At 42.5% G+C, this 17,577-nt stretch overlaps 1 protein-coding gene across 2 annotated transcripts in view; it reads right to left on the bottom strand.

Annotated features, from left to right (window-relative positions):
• INPP5F (inositol polyphosphate-5-phosphatase F) overlaps positions 1-16,265 on the bottom strand; it is a 38,373-nt gene extending 22,108 nt beyond the window's left edge. The window contains exons 1-2 of one of the 2 annotated variants that reach the window (XM_081912632.1): positions 15,959-16,265; positions 3,943-4,023 (exon numbers count right to left, since the gene is read on the bottom strand). In XM_081912632.1, coding sequence (XP_081768758.1) covers positions 3,943-4,023; positions 15,959-16,055 — 178 coding nt within the window. In that variant the 5' untranslated portion in view covers positions 16,056-16,265. Of the gene's footprint in view, positions 1-3,942; positions 4,024-8,534; positions 8,561-15,958 lie in introns of those variants that run through there. The other variant, XM_081912633.1, reaches the window with a different exon arrangement.
• Positions 16,266-17,577: the final 1,312 nt, after the last annotated feature.

Genomic DNA, 17,577 nt, shown 5'->3' with positions numbered 1-17,577 from the left:
GCTTTAAGATGGTATGACAACTTATTCCGCAGCATACACAAACAGGGAAATTTCATTCAAAGTGTGCCACCCCCCCCCCCCATTTCATGTGCTACACTAAGATTAATGCAAGGTGAAATTAGATTCTTTAAACCAGACTGCGTATGAGCAGCAGAAGCAACATTTGTTGCATTCATTTACAAGCCAACAACTTTCTGCAATGTTTATTTTAAAAGGAAGGTTCCTTTTCAGGGCTACTGTAATCAATTTTCAAATTGAACCCTTTATTACTCAACCCCTCCAACCCCATTATTTACAGTTTCACATTCTTCAATGTGAAAATTATGATAAAAGAACTGGACTTTCCCTCCCTCAATATATAGCAATATACAGCTTGTAGAATTATAATCTCTTGTAGACAAGTCTATAATAATTCCAACAAACTGAGTGTTCCTTTTTCCTTTCAGCAACAGCCAAAGCGTAGCCACGTCTTTCAGTGGCAGGAGTCAACAATTAAAGCTTGCAAGTCAGTTCTCATGCTGGGCGAGATGAGGCAAGCTCTTACTAACACAGCAATTGTTTACATACCCTGCTCAAAAGCAATGTTAACTATTGCATTATGTATTTTATTTGTCGCTCTCGGAAAACACGGATGCTATCAAAGCACAAGATGAAAGACCTGACTCTCCCTGCTGCCCCCACTAAACATTCCCTATATTAGCTAACAGGAAACATACACAGTTGGTAGCCTCAAGATTTTCCCTGTACATCTGAAGAGGGAAGCTGGGACATCATGAATGTCCCTGCCTGGAGTTTCTTCCATGCCCAGAACTAGGTGGTCTTAAAGGAGGAAGTGGTGATGCTACTCCAAAAAATTGATACAAAGGATGCACCTCAGCCTTTTCCTGCCTTGCCAGAAAGGAGGAAGTACATTATTTACTGATTTGTTTTTTGAGAAAGAAAACAAACATCCTTTTTAGGAGAATCTTCCCAAAGAATGACAAACATGAATCATGGTTGAATCCAACTAATTTATACACAGAGCAGACACTCTGGTCTGAGCAACTGAACTTCCCATTCCTCTCCCCTCCCCAGGTACCCCCTTAAAAATGTTCCAGTGGTTTGAGAGAAACCCCCAACAGATTTGCAGAGCCCAAGAGAAATCATGCTTTCCTGTATGGTCCTAAAAATACACAGTTTGTCATCCCTGCAATCCTAGTATGCTCTCTTCCTCCCTTCTTCTCTAATGATACCCTCAGCATATACAAAAATAAGCGATAGCTCATATTTGCTTTGAAAAAGCAAAATGTCAGTATATCTGCAATAAAATTAATAGATTTTCCATTTTGTGATCATAGAATATAAAGATATTCTCTCTACGGAAAATGCTAAGTGTATTCACTTGCTCCTTTGCCTCAAGGTACACATTAGTATTTAATTGGGTCATGGTCAACTATTTTTAAAATTATATTCACAGCTATTTTTAGAAAGGACCAGCAATTGTTCTAAAAGAACATGCATACCTGCCTGCAGAACTATGGTCAACTATTAAAAATATATATATATTCACAGCTATTTTTAGAAAGGGCCCGCAAGTGTTATAAAAGAACATGCAAAATTGCAGAACTAATGTAGTTACTAATAAGCACCCATGAATATGAAAGCCATTAAAATGTATTCAGTGTTCTGGAAACAGAACACATTTCCAGGCTGCCAAGTTGCCTTTTTATTTATTCAAGGCCTGTGCTCTTAATCAATGAATCAACCATGGTATCAAAGCTCTACAACTTGTCCATGACAACATTACCAGAGAGCTCCACAATGCAAGGAAATAAAGCAATGTTTCCAGCTCAGCTCCTCAAAGAATCAATAACTGCTAGTTGGCTTTCAAGGGAATGGTGATGCAGTGTTCTTGTTAACTTGGGACACATCACACAGAGCCTTCTTATAAAATTTTAATCAGATACTACATTTAACCCAGGGAAAGCTAGATATCTACCAATAGCTCTGGTTTCTTCATTGCCAACAGCCTAATCCTCTAAATTCTGTGCTTAATAGATATGCTTAGCATTCACAGAAAACAGAGGCTTCATCCAAGATGCATTGCGAATAGCAGAAAATCACTTTATACAGTCTCTCTGTAGCTACACTGAAGAGATCAGAAATGAACATACATACATCACAAACAAATCTGAACAACCAATGTCAGTTGTCATTACTAGTACCTAGACTCCTAGAGATCATTGGAATGGAAGCAAATGGCATTTCTCGGATTTTAAAAACTGAGAAATAACAAACACAAACTACAGGAATGAAAGCTCAAGACTAAATTTGTAAAAAAAATTTAGCCTCAGGGTTCCTCAATGTTAGCTCATCAGATGTTGTTCGGACTACAACTCCCATCATCCCCCAAAGGTTAGCCAACGGCCAGGGATTATGGGAGATGAAGTCCAACAACCTCTAGGTAGGGATCCAAAGTTGAAGGACAATAGCTAGTGCAGTGGCATCATAATAAATTAGTGTCATTCTAGATACTGCACACAATTCTGGTCTTCTCTGTTTAAGACTGCTGATAGTCTTAAACAAATTTCCATCACATAAGCACTCCTTGCATCAAGAACTCAACTACACTAAATCACTCTTTTTATTAGTGGAAGTGTTAAGAAATATCATTTCCCCAACCTCTAGTAGTACAGATCACATGAATTCTGTACAATGTGTAGAATGACTCCACAAATAATCTGATCATTTCAGAAGAGAGATTCCTTCTAACCAGTTGTACTATTGTGTTACATAACTGTTCTCTTTTAATCTATAGAGCCTTAAAAGAACTTTGAGGGCATCACTGAAAAAAGAGTGAACCTCTTTTCCCCTCTGTGAAATCTCTTCTTTCTTGTGTGTAATAAATCACAGGCTGTCCACAGAATGGAATCTGTAGGGTCTTGTTGAGCCCATATTAAAGTCAAATCTGAAGAGTACACAGCAAGAGCATAGGGGTCACTCATAGCTATCTGTGTTCCATGTTGGTAAGACCACTGGTTCTATTTTAAAATAAAATCTAGTATTAAAGGAAGTTTTTTCAAGCATATATGAAAATCAGATGTGTGGGTTTTTCTTGTTGTTAACCACGAATTTAGTGTTTTGTGGCAACTATTGGTTTTTAATCCATTTCTAACAATTACAAAAGATCAATTCACAAATACCGCTTGTTAACAATATTTATTATTTAAAGGTCAGCTAAACAACTCTAGAGCAGAAGCAAATAAGACTCTGAAGCATGCTGACCTCACTTTTGAAATATTCAATGTGTGAAAGCTGTTTCTTTGGCAGGATTTCCAATACTATTCCATTAATAGAATCAAGCTCGTCTAGGTTTTCTTATATCAACATGAAGCAGATGGTGTTTGAGGAAACTAGATGAGAAAGCCAGCCTAAAAAAATGTTAGTAATCAATGCTCCGGAAAACTGCATCTTCCACTGAACATTTTTATATCCCTGTCATTTGTAGGAAATCATTAGTCACCTTTATTTACAATCCAAAATTAAACTGATATCTACAAGAACTTTGCATTTATATTTGCGAATAATGCTCAAGCTGAACTAAAGCATCACATTTTACTTACCTCTGTATCCTCATGAAATTCTATTTACAGGAAGATGCTGATTCTTCACCTCCCCCTTCTCCCAATTACCTTTTCCTCAGGTCAAGAAAACACAACAAAATATACATGAACCACTGTATATGTAAATAGAGCCAGTTATTTATGTGTTGCAATTCAGACACTGACTTGAAACAAATGAAAGTGTCAGAAAAATCAGTCTGAGAGGCGCTGACAAAGCCCACTTTAGTTTTATCAATTATAGGTAGCAAAGCCTTGTCAGGGGAGTTACAAGCACAAAAGGGCATAGCAATTTTAACGTTAACCATCAATCTGGTAAGATAAAGAATTTTACTATTCATACCTGTGTGAAGCTGAACTTTTCCAATAAGTCCCTCAATCAAGCCCAGACAAATCGGATTCCAAGCCAAAAGCAGGTCAGTAGCTGTGGGAGAAATTTTAGACAAACAAAAATGCAAATCAGAATCTGTGGTAAGCAATTTAAAATCAAGTCTGATTATTTGTTTGTTTGTTTGTTTTGATCCTACCTCTCCAAGGGATGGATTTGGCAGCAGGACCTCTAGTTGCTCATTCCTATAGTACGTTATCTCAACACATATTTTGCTAGCTAATAACTTTGTAAATGGGTCGCTCTCTACGGATTCAACAGGTTCCCACTGGAATATGTGAAGGTTCCATTATTCTGATACCATATTCATTTTTAAAGCTGGCCTCCCGGGACATAAAGAAAGAATTCATCTTTAAATGTCAGGTTTACTGTGCCAATTACAAGGCAACCCAAGCCAGTGGTTGTAGCCAACATCTCAGTTTTCTGTTCTACTGCTCCCACTTCATACCCCAGGTGAGGACTAGGCAGATATACTAGAAAAAGCCTCCTACCACCTCCTACCTCCTATCCTGCCCTATTTGCTGTAGTCAGCAAGAAATATCAGGGTGGGTGACCTTCCAAGACCCGAATTCCTACTTGTAGAGGCCCAAAAGCTTTCTTCAAGTTTTATTTTAAGCAAGGAGTTAAAAACAATTTTACAAAGTTCATTCCAGTTTATATAACTGGAAAATAGCTCTCTGCAATAACTTAATTGTACAAACATGACTCATTTAGAGTTCATAATCAGAGGATAGATGACACACCCTTAAAGTATGAATGCCACTCTATTCACATACTACTCATGCTGTCAACAAGTTGAAGAAAACTTGGCAAGAGCGCTCTCACTCTCCTGTAAGAAAGAAGTTTAAGGAATTTAGAAGTAGCCATTGAAAGGGCCAACACTGCATTCCCCTATTGCTTCTATGCCTGAGACCAGAACAACCACACTCCAAAATAGCACACTAGGCCAACTCCCAACCTCAGCCTATGGAATTTACAGTTCAATCTCTGGAGTGCTTAACATTCTTACTCACCAGGACCACTTGTACTGTTAGTATCATTTTTTCCAAGACCACCTATTCAGGAGTTCAGCAGATATGTGTGAGGGAATAAACTATGTATGGAATATGAGGCCACATGCACTTTGCCCCATGCACACCAGAACTTCTTCCCCTCTCTCTCCATATGCCTTCCTTAAATCTCCTCCAGAGGGTTGTAAGGAACCCCCAGAACCAATTTAGGGGATATACAGGGAGGGGAGAGGTAGGGGAAATTCTATTGTGCATCTTTGTGTTGATGGAGTGCCACCCTTAGATGTATATATGATGTTTTTCCAAAAAGCATAGGATTTAGGAATTATAATCCAATGTTCCAATGTAGTCATGGTGAAAATTGAAACAAGAGTGGTCCTTGTTCCATATTAATAAATCCAGAACATGTTTATCTCTGCTCTGCCCACCGTTGGCTCTATCTCTGTCCACATCCTGTATGCAGCTCCCCCAACAAAAGAATGCTATCTACCACCCATGCTACATACAGTATATCCTTTTAACAGTAAGTTAACCAGCTAGGAAGAACAAATACTGCAGAGGCAGTAATGCCAGTTCTGATGAGAGTATATGATCTTGCTGCTGTACTTTCTTTCTTTCTCTTTTCTTTCTGCTCATATCTAGTTTGATGGATCAGAACGGATAAAACTTCTGCAACTCCCTGGTTGGAAATTAGTTATTCTGGCACAAATAATTATGATTTCAAGGAAAGAAAAGAATGTAAAAATATCTATTCTTAATGGATTATTCCATCAAGGCTTTAGGAACAACCAACAGTGCTGTTTAGGTTTAAAATGAAAGCACACAAACTAAAGTTGATGTTCGGACAAAGGTTTTTGTAAAACTGCTACTCAGAATAAATGTATTTTTAAACTTTATTTCAAAGAAATATTCTATAGGGAAATGTTCTATTCCAAGAAAAACAATTTCACAATAAGATTAAAAGTTATTGTTTAAAGAGTGAAGAGTGCAGACCAAGCTGATGCTCTTTTGTCTAGAGACACTGTCAGTTTAAGCACCATTTGGGAAATGTTTCTGGTACCAGCCACTTTGCTACCCTGAATTCCTATTGTATTTATAAACAATTTGAATAGATCTGTTGATATTGCTAGGTTTGCTCAGAAACAAAGAAATGGAACAAAGGAGGGCTTGGCACTTTGCCACCTATTAGAATGATCTGGACAACAAAGCCGCAAGTCACTTCAACGTTATAGTTGCACTCAGACTCAACACTGAGCCACAATTTAACTAGCCAGTACCAAGTTGGCATAAGAACAAAGATACTGTGGTTTGTTGGACCTAACATGCCTTTGCTTCCTCCTCCACCCCTTGACTCTCCTGTGAATGTCGAGGTGTTAACTTGAATGCCTTATCCGCTGCCAAGGACTGGAATAGGCCTCTTACCATTGGCCAGCTGCAGAAAGGAGCCAGGAAACATGAATGATCTCCTCTTCTGAGATCTTTGGGCTACTCTCAGCACAGCCTCAACTAAACACAGTTCAAATGCTTTCCTTCCTTCCTTCCCTCATTCCTAGACATGCATCACGGAGGCCTGCAGCGTAATTTCAAGGCACAGATCATCATAAGAACTTTAGGCACCTATGGTGATGAGTGGGGAAGGCCCTCCTTAGTCTAAGAAAGAACAACTTTTCCAGGAGAAGACAAGGGTGCTTCTGAGGAGGCCGCTGGCCTAGCTTTCAGTACTGTCCTTAGGATCAGTGTGCATGTTAAGAGTGGTTTGACTAGCAAAACCTCTTGACAAGATGTCTCCGGCGCAGGTGATGAGGTATGCTCTGGCGCCAACTTGGCATGCTGCTGACACATGTGTGGAACACCACAATGTATCTGGAAGCAACATAACTCTTCTATCCTGGTAGATGGTGGCTACTTTATTGTAGTATGGCTTGGTCCTATCCTCCATGAATTTGTATAGTCATTTAATCCAGCTGCAAGTTCCTTATCTTGTGGCAGCAAGTTCCTAAGTTAATTATTCTGTGTATGAATAAGGTCCTGTTGCTTATCCTGGACAGATAATCAAATCATTTTCATGGCTGATCAAGTTATAATATTGTAGGAGGAGGGAATCTATCCATTCTCTACATTCCCTCCACAGGCTTTTTTGAAATCAGCCTTCCCCAAACTTGTGCTCCACATTTTAAGGCATTCCCATATTTGAATACACAGCAGTTAACTTTCTACTACAGTTTATCATCCTGTAAAAGTAAGTCTCTGAAATAATTCAAGACACTGTACTTGGAAGTTAAAATATATAAATTAGAGCAACAAACATGTATTTGAAAACAATTATTTCAAGCTATTTTTGGGGGGGGAATACTGGGAACAGAAGATAGTGTTGACAAAGTTTTAGGATACCATGCTATAAATTAATATCATTCCTAGATGCATGTAAGCACCAAGTGAGGTTGCCTTCACTGTTAAGATTTAAGCATCTTCAATATTCTATCTTCAATATCCAAAGTGGGTGCAAGGTCATTTTCTCTTAAGAGGGCTATTGTACAACTCCATGCCCCAGGAACTGTGAGACAATCACAGGCCACTTTCAGATGCAACAATATGCCAGATTCTCTGTCTGTGATGTGTACACTGCCAGATTTCTCACACTGCACTCCTCTACCTTGGCTCAAACATGATAAATAAAAGTGCCATTGGTTTCCCACTATATGCAAACCAAGGATTGTGGCTTGTTCCTCCCTTGTAAGTCACAATCAGCAATCCAATAACAAAACTATGGCTTCAGGTTGGATAGCAATTCTGGCTTGTTAGGGAGCAACAAGTCATAATCCCTGGTACAGACATAATGGGAAATCAATGCTTCCTGGTTTGTTTATCCTGTTTGTGCTGTGGAGGAGTGCAGTGGGAGTTATCACTTCTCATTCCCAATAAACCAGCAAGTCTAGATTATAATTATGTGCAAACAGTAATAATTTAAAGTTGAGAGGGAAAACTAGCCAGTCATATGTTCCAGTACATGGTAATTTTTAGATCATAAAATGGGTTTGTCGTCCTCAAATTCAGAATGTCTTTTCAGGATTCCTTCCTACCAACTTTTGCAAGTTGTTCTTTTGACATACAGCTTTGATGATGAGTAAGCATGACACAAATAGATTTGTACTTGCCTCAAAACAGATTCAGTCATCAAAGATGTAAGCTTCATAACAGCAAAAGCTGTACACCTGTCAGATTGCTAAAAAAAGAACCTCCCCATAAACAAAATAATATCAGGCACCTATATGCAATAAGCCATTTGGACTCTCACTTAAGCATAAGTAGGGTTTCTGACAATTATAACAGTAACCTTGCATGTTACTAAGCACAGTCATCATATATTCTTTCCTTACAGTTTTGCCAAACACTGTATTATCATTTAACACAGCACAAAAAGAGGGCTAGCAATACTTTTACAAATTCAGGCTTTTGGAGGCATGCAGAAGACAATACAGTATTAGTCCATAGATAGATATCCCCATCTGAACAGGTATATTAAGTTAAATCGATCACCTTTGTAAATCAGAGCCTTATACAGCAGTAACTATTGTCCTTCTCATCACACCCACTGAAAAGTCAGTCCACCAGGCATGCTGTTAGAGGGTCAAAGGATAAGGACTGTGAATATAGTAAAACACAATCAACAAAATGAGGGGGGTGGGAATCCAATACTAGGCCTGATGTCAGGGACACATACAAGAAGTCATGTGACTCAATGACACTGTGCCCAGCAATACCCTCAGGGAAATATATTAGTGGACAATTCTAGAAGAAGACATCACTTTGCACCCTATAGAAACTAAAGCTGCAATCCTATATGCTTCCCTGAGAGTAAGCCGCAATGAATTTAGTGGGGCCTACTTTGGAGTAAGCATACATGGGACTGCACAGTGAGATCCATTCTACAAAGTCAGCAATATCTTAACAAAGTGCCATTTTAGACTACACACAAGGAAGGAAATTTTATCCTAATCCTATTCTCTCTCCAATGTGCAGTTTTCAGCAAGGAAGGGAGGACTTTGACATGGCAGTGATTTAAGAATGTGATCACAGCCTGTAATATGAATTGCTACAGTTTAGGAGGAATTCTCCTAAATTGGTGTTTTTAAACGTGTACACCAAGGTCTTGAGGTGGTGAGTGGTGTACACATTTAAAAACACAATACAACAGTATGATAACCAAATCCAGCTGCAAGTCAGGCAGAATGAAAAGAACCAAATGGGAATTAAACAGAAGCAAAAGCCTGGTTAAATAAATATGTTTTAAAGAAGGCACTGAAATAACATTAAAAATAGCTCCTGCCTAAGGTCAAAAGGCAGGGTATTCCATGAAAGGCTGCTGTTACAGAAAATGCTTCCCCATCAGTTGAACCTCTACTAGTTGTGGCACCAGAAAGTTGCTTTATACTGCCTGAGATTCATTGGTCCATCTAGCTCAGTACTGTCTACACTGACTGGCAGTGGCTTTTCAGGGTTTCAGATGGGAATCATTCCTGGCCTTGCCAGAAGATACCAGGGACTTCTGCATGTAAAGCAGATGCTCTAACACTGAGCTACAGCTCCATGAACCAGCTTATTGGCAGCTGGTGCAATTCTTTAAGAACTAGTATAATGTGTGCACAGTTGGTACCCCAGTCAGCGCATGTTGCACCAGCCACAGTCTCCAAACCAGCCTCAAGGGCCACCTCACATAGAAGGCATTACACCCAAACTGACCGTTAGGTCCAGTCACAAACAACTCTGGGGTTGCGGCGCTCATCTCACTTTACTGGCTGAGGAAGCCGGCGTACAGCTTCCGGGTCATGTGGCCAGCATGACTAAGCTGCTTCTAGCAAACCAGAGCCGCACACAGAAACGCCGTTTACCTTCCTGCCGGAGTGGTACCTATTTATCTACTTGCACTATGACGTGCTTTCGAACTGCTAGGTGGGCAGGAGCAGGGACCAAGCATCGGGAGCTCACTCCGTCACAGGGATTTGAACCACCGACCTTCTGATCGGCAAGCCCTAGGCTCTGTGGTTTAGACCCCAGTGCCACCAGCGTCCCTAGGCATTACAGTAGTTAGATCAAAAAGTTACCACGCACAAGTCACTGTGGAAAGGCTATGTCTGTGCAGGAACAGTCGCAGCCAGCATACCAGCCAAAGCTGACAAAAGGAATTCCAGTCACTGTTGCCACTTGGGCTTCCAGAAACAAAGATGACCCAGGAATACCCCCAAACTGGACACTGGCTCCTACAGAGTGCCTCTCACTCACATCCCACACACTTAGACCAAAAGGATGCTATGGTCAATGGTATCAGAATCTACTGAAAGATCCAATAAAAGTAGCAGAACTGCACTCCCTCAAGGTCATCCATAAAAGTGGCCAAGACAGATTCTGTCCCAAAACAAAACCTGAACACAGACTGAAACAGGTGCAGACAATATTTTTCTTCAAATTATGGCAGAACAACTTAGTCATTGACAAAATGCTTAGAGCACCTCAACTTAGAAATGCTACGGGTAACAATGGCAGTGAAAACAATGTAAAAATGGTGGAACTCACAGGAACATAAAAGCCTATATCGTACATGCATTATTATACGTCTATACTTGCACATGCATCATCTTCTGGATTATGTAAGAAAAGAAGACTATATTTATGATTATAAGATTCACACAAACTCTTACAGCTGCCATTTTGTTTATGGATGGATGCAGCACACACATATGGCATCAAAGATACAGTAAACAAGAGACACTAACATATCCATTACCTTAATAGTCTAACTGTATTCTTCATACTAGGTATAGTATTCTCCTTGTGTTATGTGATTAGTACAGAATACTCGGTGGTTTACTTTTCATTCCAGGGTCAATCTCAGTGTGATCAATGCTAAGCTGTAATCAAATGCTGACTATATATATAGCTTAATACTCAGTAAGTACATGATTGTATGGGAGTAGCTCATATAGGACTACGTAATTTTACCTGTATTTTATTAGTAGTCTTTGTGATACCAGGATACATAACTTCATGAAACTGCAAATCAATGAGAACTGTTGGTTGCTAATTTCCCATGGCCAGCATGTTACTTTCTATATAATCAATGGGAAATATACTCTAATTGCCATCTCACAAGACTAGTTCTTTGCAAAAGGGAGACAAAGAAAGATAATGAATGTATCCTTCAGCAGCTCCGCTATTCCTTTTTCAAAACATCATGTACTTTGATAAGCAACATAAAAGCATACAGGGAAAAATATTCCTTTGTTCTCATTCAAGAGTTCCACAAATCTGGCTAGCCAGCAAATACTGCTTCTGAAAAGAACCCTTCCAGGTACTATCCCAATGGTGAGGACAAGGTCTCATCTGACGCTATGCAGAGCTCAAGTCTCAAGGTGACTGCAGTAGGTGGGCCATCGCTCTCTTTCCCAGATCTCAGTTGCAGAATGGAATGGTGACTTAACATTTGTGTTGCACTTGAGAAAACTGTTAAGTAGAACAGGGTTCTACACGTTTGCTCATCATGGCAAGTGTGAGGCTATCCTCTTTTGAGCATGAAAAGCCCCATACTTCCTCTCAATATTGGAGCTGCAGGAGGGATGGGTAGCAGGGATCATCCTCAAGCAAACCACACCCAGGGCCTCAAAAACCTAAACTAAAAGGCTTTATCTCCCCAACTTTTACAGTACAAAGTCAGGAATGAGTGAAGGGGGTATCCTGGTGACAGCAAATTCTAGCTTACCCAAAAAGTGTAGGGTCTTGAAAAAGTATTGCTACTCTAGAGGTTCCCATAAAGGTCAGTGCAATGTCAGGAAAAGCCCCTTAGGCATGTAAGTGCAAAGATAATAGCTCAGTAGTGGAGCAAAGGTTTGTGTGAAGGTCCCAGGTTCAATCCCTAGTGTCTCCAGATAGTATCTGAAACTCTGGACAGACATTGCCAGTCAGTGTAGCAATATCTGGAGGAATCTTGACAACCACTCACCCTCATCATTTCACATCTTTTGGAAAAAAAGAAGAACATTAGTAAGAACTTTGTTGGGGGGAGGGGTCAAGCAGAGGGGGAAAATAAATTAACATGTTTTTTGTCTGGTTGGATTTAAGATGCTGTGTGTGTGTGTGTGTGTGTGTGTGTGTGTGTGTGTTATAACAAAGATAGAACCCAATTTTGATTTTTGTCTCACTCACTTTTGATTTTTGCCTCAACCACCAATGGAATGCAGCCTCTCAGGTTTCCACAAATGTATGCTGCTCTTGGGCTAAAAAAGGTTCTGCCACCCTTGCTCTAAAAAATGCACCGAGCAAACAAAATGCTATGACAATACTTTGATATCATTCAATAGGTTCATTAGGGCACAAACTGAGCAAATCAAATGAGCGTTAACAAAACATGTGAAAAGACTGCAAGTGAAGCAAGAAATCACTTTACACATGAGCAATACAAAAACAAGTGCATAGTCATTTCCATATAAGCTATAGTTACACCCTCTAATGTCAAAAATTCCTGGCAAATCAGCAGTAAAGTCTCCCTATAGCAGCCTTACCCAAAGTTGTGCCACCACAATATTTTGGCTTACAACTTCCATTAGCCCCAGGTAGCACAGACATATTGTGGAGTTTTAGCCCAAAACCTCTGGTGGGAACCAGGTTGGGGAAGGTTGTATTACAAACACACACAACACAGCTACTTTGAATCTTCCTAAAGCATTCAAAAGTAAATGTTAAATTCCTACAATGTGCTAAACAAAGGAGAAATTACAACATACCAAGCACCTTATTGCATTTGGAAGGTGGTGTCAGTGAACTGTAATTGATTCCACTTTAAAACATGAGACAACTTGAGTTACAATTATCTGAAGTACAGTGGTACCATGGGTTAAGTACTTAATTCGTTCCGAAGGTCCGTTCTTAACCTGAAACTGTTCTTAACCTGAAGCACCACTTTAGCTAATGGGGTCTCCCGCTGCTGCCGCGCCACCGGAGCACGATTTCTGTTGTCATCCTGAAGCAAAGTTCTTAACCTGAAGCACTATTTCTGGGTTAGCGGAGTGTGTAACCTGAAGTGTATGTAACCCAAGGTACCACTGTATAGCACAGAGGAAGCAAAAAAAAAAAAATCCATTACCAGACATCTAATCTTTTAAGGCTTGCACATTCTAAGAAGTCTAAAGAGGGGAGGGGCACTTTCATACTAAATCTGACATGCTCCTACTTACTCTTGGCAGGGTGAATTGCAGTGGGTTGGACTAGATGACCCTCACAGTCCCTTCCAACTCTATAATTCTATAATTCATTTGTTCTGCTTCCCCAGTCATCCTCCACCTTGTGTGCATCACCAGATGAGATCACCACCTTCCTACACACTTCCTTCTTCAGCAGGCTTATCCACCACCAACTGTCAAAAATTGGACCAGTATACAGTACTTTCATAAATCCCAGGTATATTCTCTACTCTACAAGGTGCTGCACTCCCATCAACTTGCTTTTAAAAAATCTCTATCCTAGCTAACTCCAGCAAACCCTCAGCCCACACACTCCTTTCTCAATTTGGTTAAGCAAAATTTTAGCTCATTCTGTGTGGCTCTTCACTGAACCATCTAAACAGCCTGCCCTTTCAAAAGTTTACAATGTGCCTCTTGTTTATTTATCTCTAAGTTTTCATACTCCACCCTTCCTCCAGACTGGAGCATAGGGCAGGCAGCTTACAACAAAATATAACAAAATATAAAATACAGAACCAAACAGAAAGGTTCCAAAGGCCTTCACAAACAAATGCATTTTTGCCTTTCATCTATATGTGTGTGCCTGTTGTATCTTAATTTGGGGAGAGTTCCATAAATGGAGTGATGCCACTGAGAATTCCCTGTCTCATGTCACTGTCTTGCTTGGCCCACTGGCTGGCAGGACTATAAGCCAGGACTCTTCAGCAGATCTTAAAGCTCAGGGTGGCAGGCATCAGGAAACATATTCTGACAAGAATGTAGGCCCCAGGTTGTTTAGACCTTGAATTGGGCTTGGTAACATTCTGGCAGCCAGCACAATGCCTTCAGGATTGGAGCCATATGATACTGTCAGGCCGCACCCAACAACTGAGCTGCAACATTTTCAAGGGAAGTCTCACATAAAGGGCATTGCAGTAGTCTATACAGGAGGCTATTAGAGTGATGAAAACGAAGGACAAGCCTTCCTGGTTCAGGAACATCTACAGCTGGCAAATCAGCCGGAAGTGGGAATAGGCACCATCAAGGCTACTTTCACATCCAGTGACAGCTTGGAATCCAGAAGCACGCCCAGACTATGAACCTGCGCTTTCAAGGGGAGTGCTGCCCTATCCAAAACAGACCATATTCTTGAGCCTAAGAACCATGAACCCACAGCACCTTCATTTTGCTCTGATTCAGCTTCAGTTTATTGGATCTCATCCTGCCCATCATAGCCTTGAGACATTGGTTGAGCCAATGTCATTTAAGAGGAATGGAGACAATACTGGGTATCAGTATACTGAAGTCCCTGCACTCCCAATATTCAAATGACACCTCCCAGTAGTTAAACAGCACCAAGGACAAAACAAAAACATGTGGCACCCCACAGCAAAAATATCATGGGGACAAGCAAAAGTCTCCCAATGCTGTTTTCTTAGAGTAAGAATGGAACTACTGTAGTATAGTGCCCAGTTCATGGTCACTCTACAATATCATGGTCTGTGATATCAAAAGCTATGGAGGGTTTGGTGAGAATAAACAGGGTAGCATGCCCCCATCTTCTCTCTTCCAGTAATGCATACTCCGCAAGGTAAACTCAATGTCATACTCAGGTCAGAAGCCAGATTGGGCTGGGTCTAGAAAATCGGTTTCATCCAAGAACAAATGCAATTGAACACCACCTTGATCGCCTTGCCTTAAAAAAAGTGAAATATTTGCATCAGTTGTCCAGTACCTCTGGATCCAGAGAGGGCCTTAAGGAGCATTTGCACCACCACCACTTTTAATGTGGTGGGCATCAGCCCCTCTTACAATGAGGCATTAGTCACTGTCTGACCCACCCAGACAATTAAAAAGGCAGGTAATACACTGGTCTGGGATACACAAGCCACAAAGAAATCTCCATATGCTTTAATCCACAGACAGCTAGGCACAGCAAGCCACAGGATACATCCTGAGGGCGACAGAATAACTCCATGCAGTGCAAGGGCATGCAAAACTGGTGTAACTCTACCATCTTGGGAGGGCGGGGAGGGGGTGTGTTGCTTTCCGTGGGTCAGACCTATGGCTGGGCACGGATTCCCTACTAACTTACATTGTAAAACACTCCGTGTACTTAAGAGTGCTTTTGGGCTTCCAGGAAAAGAAATTCAAACCTACACAAATCAGGCCACGAAGAGTTCACTGTTTGCTCTGAGTCACCGACTTTATAGGTGAGGAAAGGAAGAACTATTATAGATATTGTTCGTTTGCGAGGATATTGTGGGGGGGGGGGGGGGACTGTGCGTGTTCTTATTTGCAAGCCGCTTCGAGTCAGGCAGGAGGTGGTGCAAATAATGAAAGCCACAACCTCCCAAAGGTAAAAGTGGTCACCAAGCGGGTGGATCCGATGTCAAGAGTCGCCTCTTTTCCCTGCCCCGCTGCCCACAATTCCCTCTTTCCTCCCAGCCTGTCATACACATACACAAATCCTCCGGCAGGAGGACCCCTCACCTTCGGCCGCCTGCCTCCCTCTGTCCCTCCACCTGGCGCTCACCTGAGCGCGCGCCCAGCATCTCCCCCCGCCCGCCTCGCAGCAGGTGCGCCGCCCTCCCGCCGCCCTTGGGCGACCCGGACTCAAAGCTCCTTCCGCCCGGCCGACCTTAAGTCTTCTCCTCCCCTGAGGAGAATTGCTACTCCGGAGACTGAAGCCCCTCGGGCGGCGGCGGCGCGCCCCTTTCCTTGCCCAGCCTGCCCGTCCCCGCGACTCACCGGGACGCAGCTGGAGGCTGCCGTCGGCGCGGCTGCACCACAGCGCCCGCTCCCCTTGCTGCAGGATGTAGTGGTCCTTGGCTTGGAAGAGCTCCATGCTGGGGGCGAGAAGAGCGCCGAGAGGGGAGGGAGGGAGGCGAGGGGCAGCGGCCTCGCCTCCCCTCAGCCCGCCGCCGGGTTTCCGAGGCGCGGCGAAGGGACCTGCCCCGCTTGGCGCGCCGCGGCCACAGAAGCCGAGCGAGCCCTCCAAATTCCAAGAAGAGTGACGGGAGCGCGCTCACGCCCGGCGCACCACATCCGCCGCCTGGAGGCTGGGCCCGCCTCCTTGGGCTGTTGCCGCCCCTGTCGCCGCTCGGCGCTCAGGCCGGGAGGGTTCCGGCGCGCGAGGGGGAGAGAGAGAGCCCCGCTGGACACGTGACTCCCGCCGCCAGGCCCTTCTTTGTGGTTGTTTTTATCCTGGAGATAAGCGGCGAGGCTGCTTCGGCAGAGACAGGCGCCCGCGCTGGCCTAGGAAAAGACACAGATCTGTGCAGAGAGAGAGGCGAGGAGGCAGTGCTGCTGACACTCCTGTTCGCCAGGCGTGTATACATAGTATACGAAAGGCCGGTGCTGTCTGCCACTCATCCAGAACGAAAGCATCGTTGCTTTTGGCTTGCTTCTCTTCTTTCACCAGCTCTTTTAGGACGTGGAGTCCACAGAGGGGGGAAAGGTCATCAAATCATAGGATTGTCCTAGGACCCCACAATGGTCATCGTTACCTCCTTTCTTGAAGCCATTGGAGCAGGCGGAAACGAGCTTGCTCCATCTTCCATGTGGCAGCCCTTTAGATACTTGATGATTGCTTTCATATCTCCTCTCGAGTCTCTCCCCCCCCCCCACCCCAGGCTAAACATACCCAACTCAACCTTTCCTCCAAGACTTGGTTTCTAGACCCTTGGTCCTCCTAGTGGTGCAGCGATAAAACTACTAGCACATTTGCAAAGCTAAACGAGCTGGTATGCTTTCAAATTAGATGGCAGACCCTGAATTACATGGGGCTGAAGTAGGTGGCCCTTAGGGTCTCTTGCAACTCTACAGTTCTGTGGTCAACTTGGTTGCCCTCCTCTGCACATGTTGTGTTCCAACTTGTCAATATCCTTCTTGAATGGTGGTGCCTAGAACTGGACACAGGACTCCAGGTGTGGTCTGACCAATGCAAAATAGAGCGGTACTATTACATGTGTTGATCTGGACACTATACCTCACTAGAATTAGCCTTTTTGCTGCTTCATCACATTGTTGACTCATATTCGGCTTGTGGTCTACGAAGACCCCTTTTCACACGTACTACTGGCAAGCCAGGTGTCTCCCATCCTATATTTGTGCAGCTGGTTATTTCCACCTAAGTGCAGAACCTTACCTTTGTCATTATTGAACTTCATTTCATAGAATTATAGAATTGTAGAGTTGGAAGAGATTCCTTCAGTGCAGGAATCACAACTAGATCATACATGACAGGCAGTGATCCATCTAATCACCAGAGCAAAATTCTATACATATTTGAATACTCAGTGGGACTTACTTCCAAATTAAAATACATAGGATTGCATTGCACATTTAGGTCAATATAAATTTGGCTT

This window comes from Podarcis melisellensis, assembly GCF_964234715.1.
Source record: "Podarcis melisellensis genome assembly, chromosome: 5".
NCBI classification, from domain to species: domain Eukaryota; kingdom Metazoa; phylum Chordata; class Lepidosauria; order Squamata; family Lacertidae; genus Podarcis; species Podarcis melisellensis.
The sequence above is the reverse complement of the archived record's forward strand: the minus strand, read 5'-3'. Positions and strand labels throughout refer to the sequence as shown.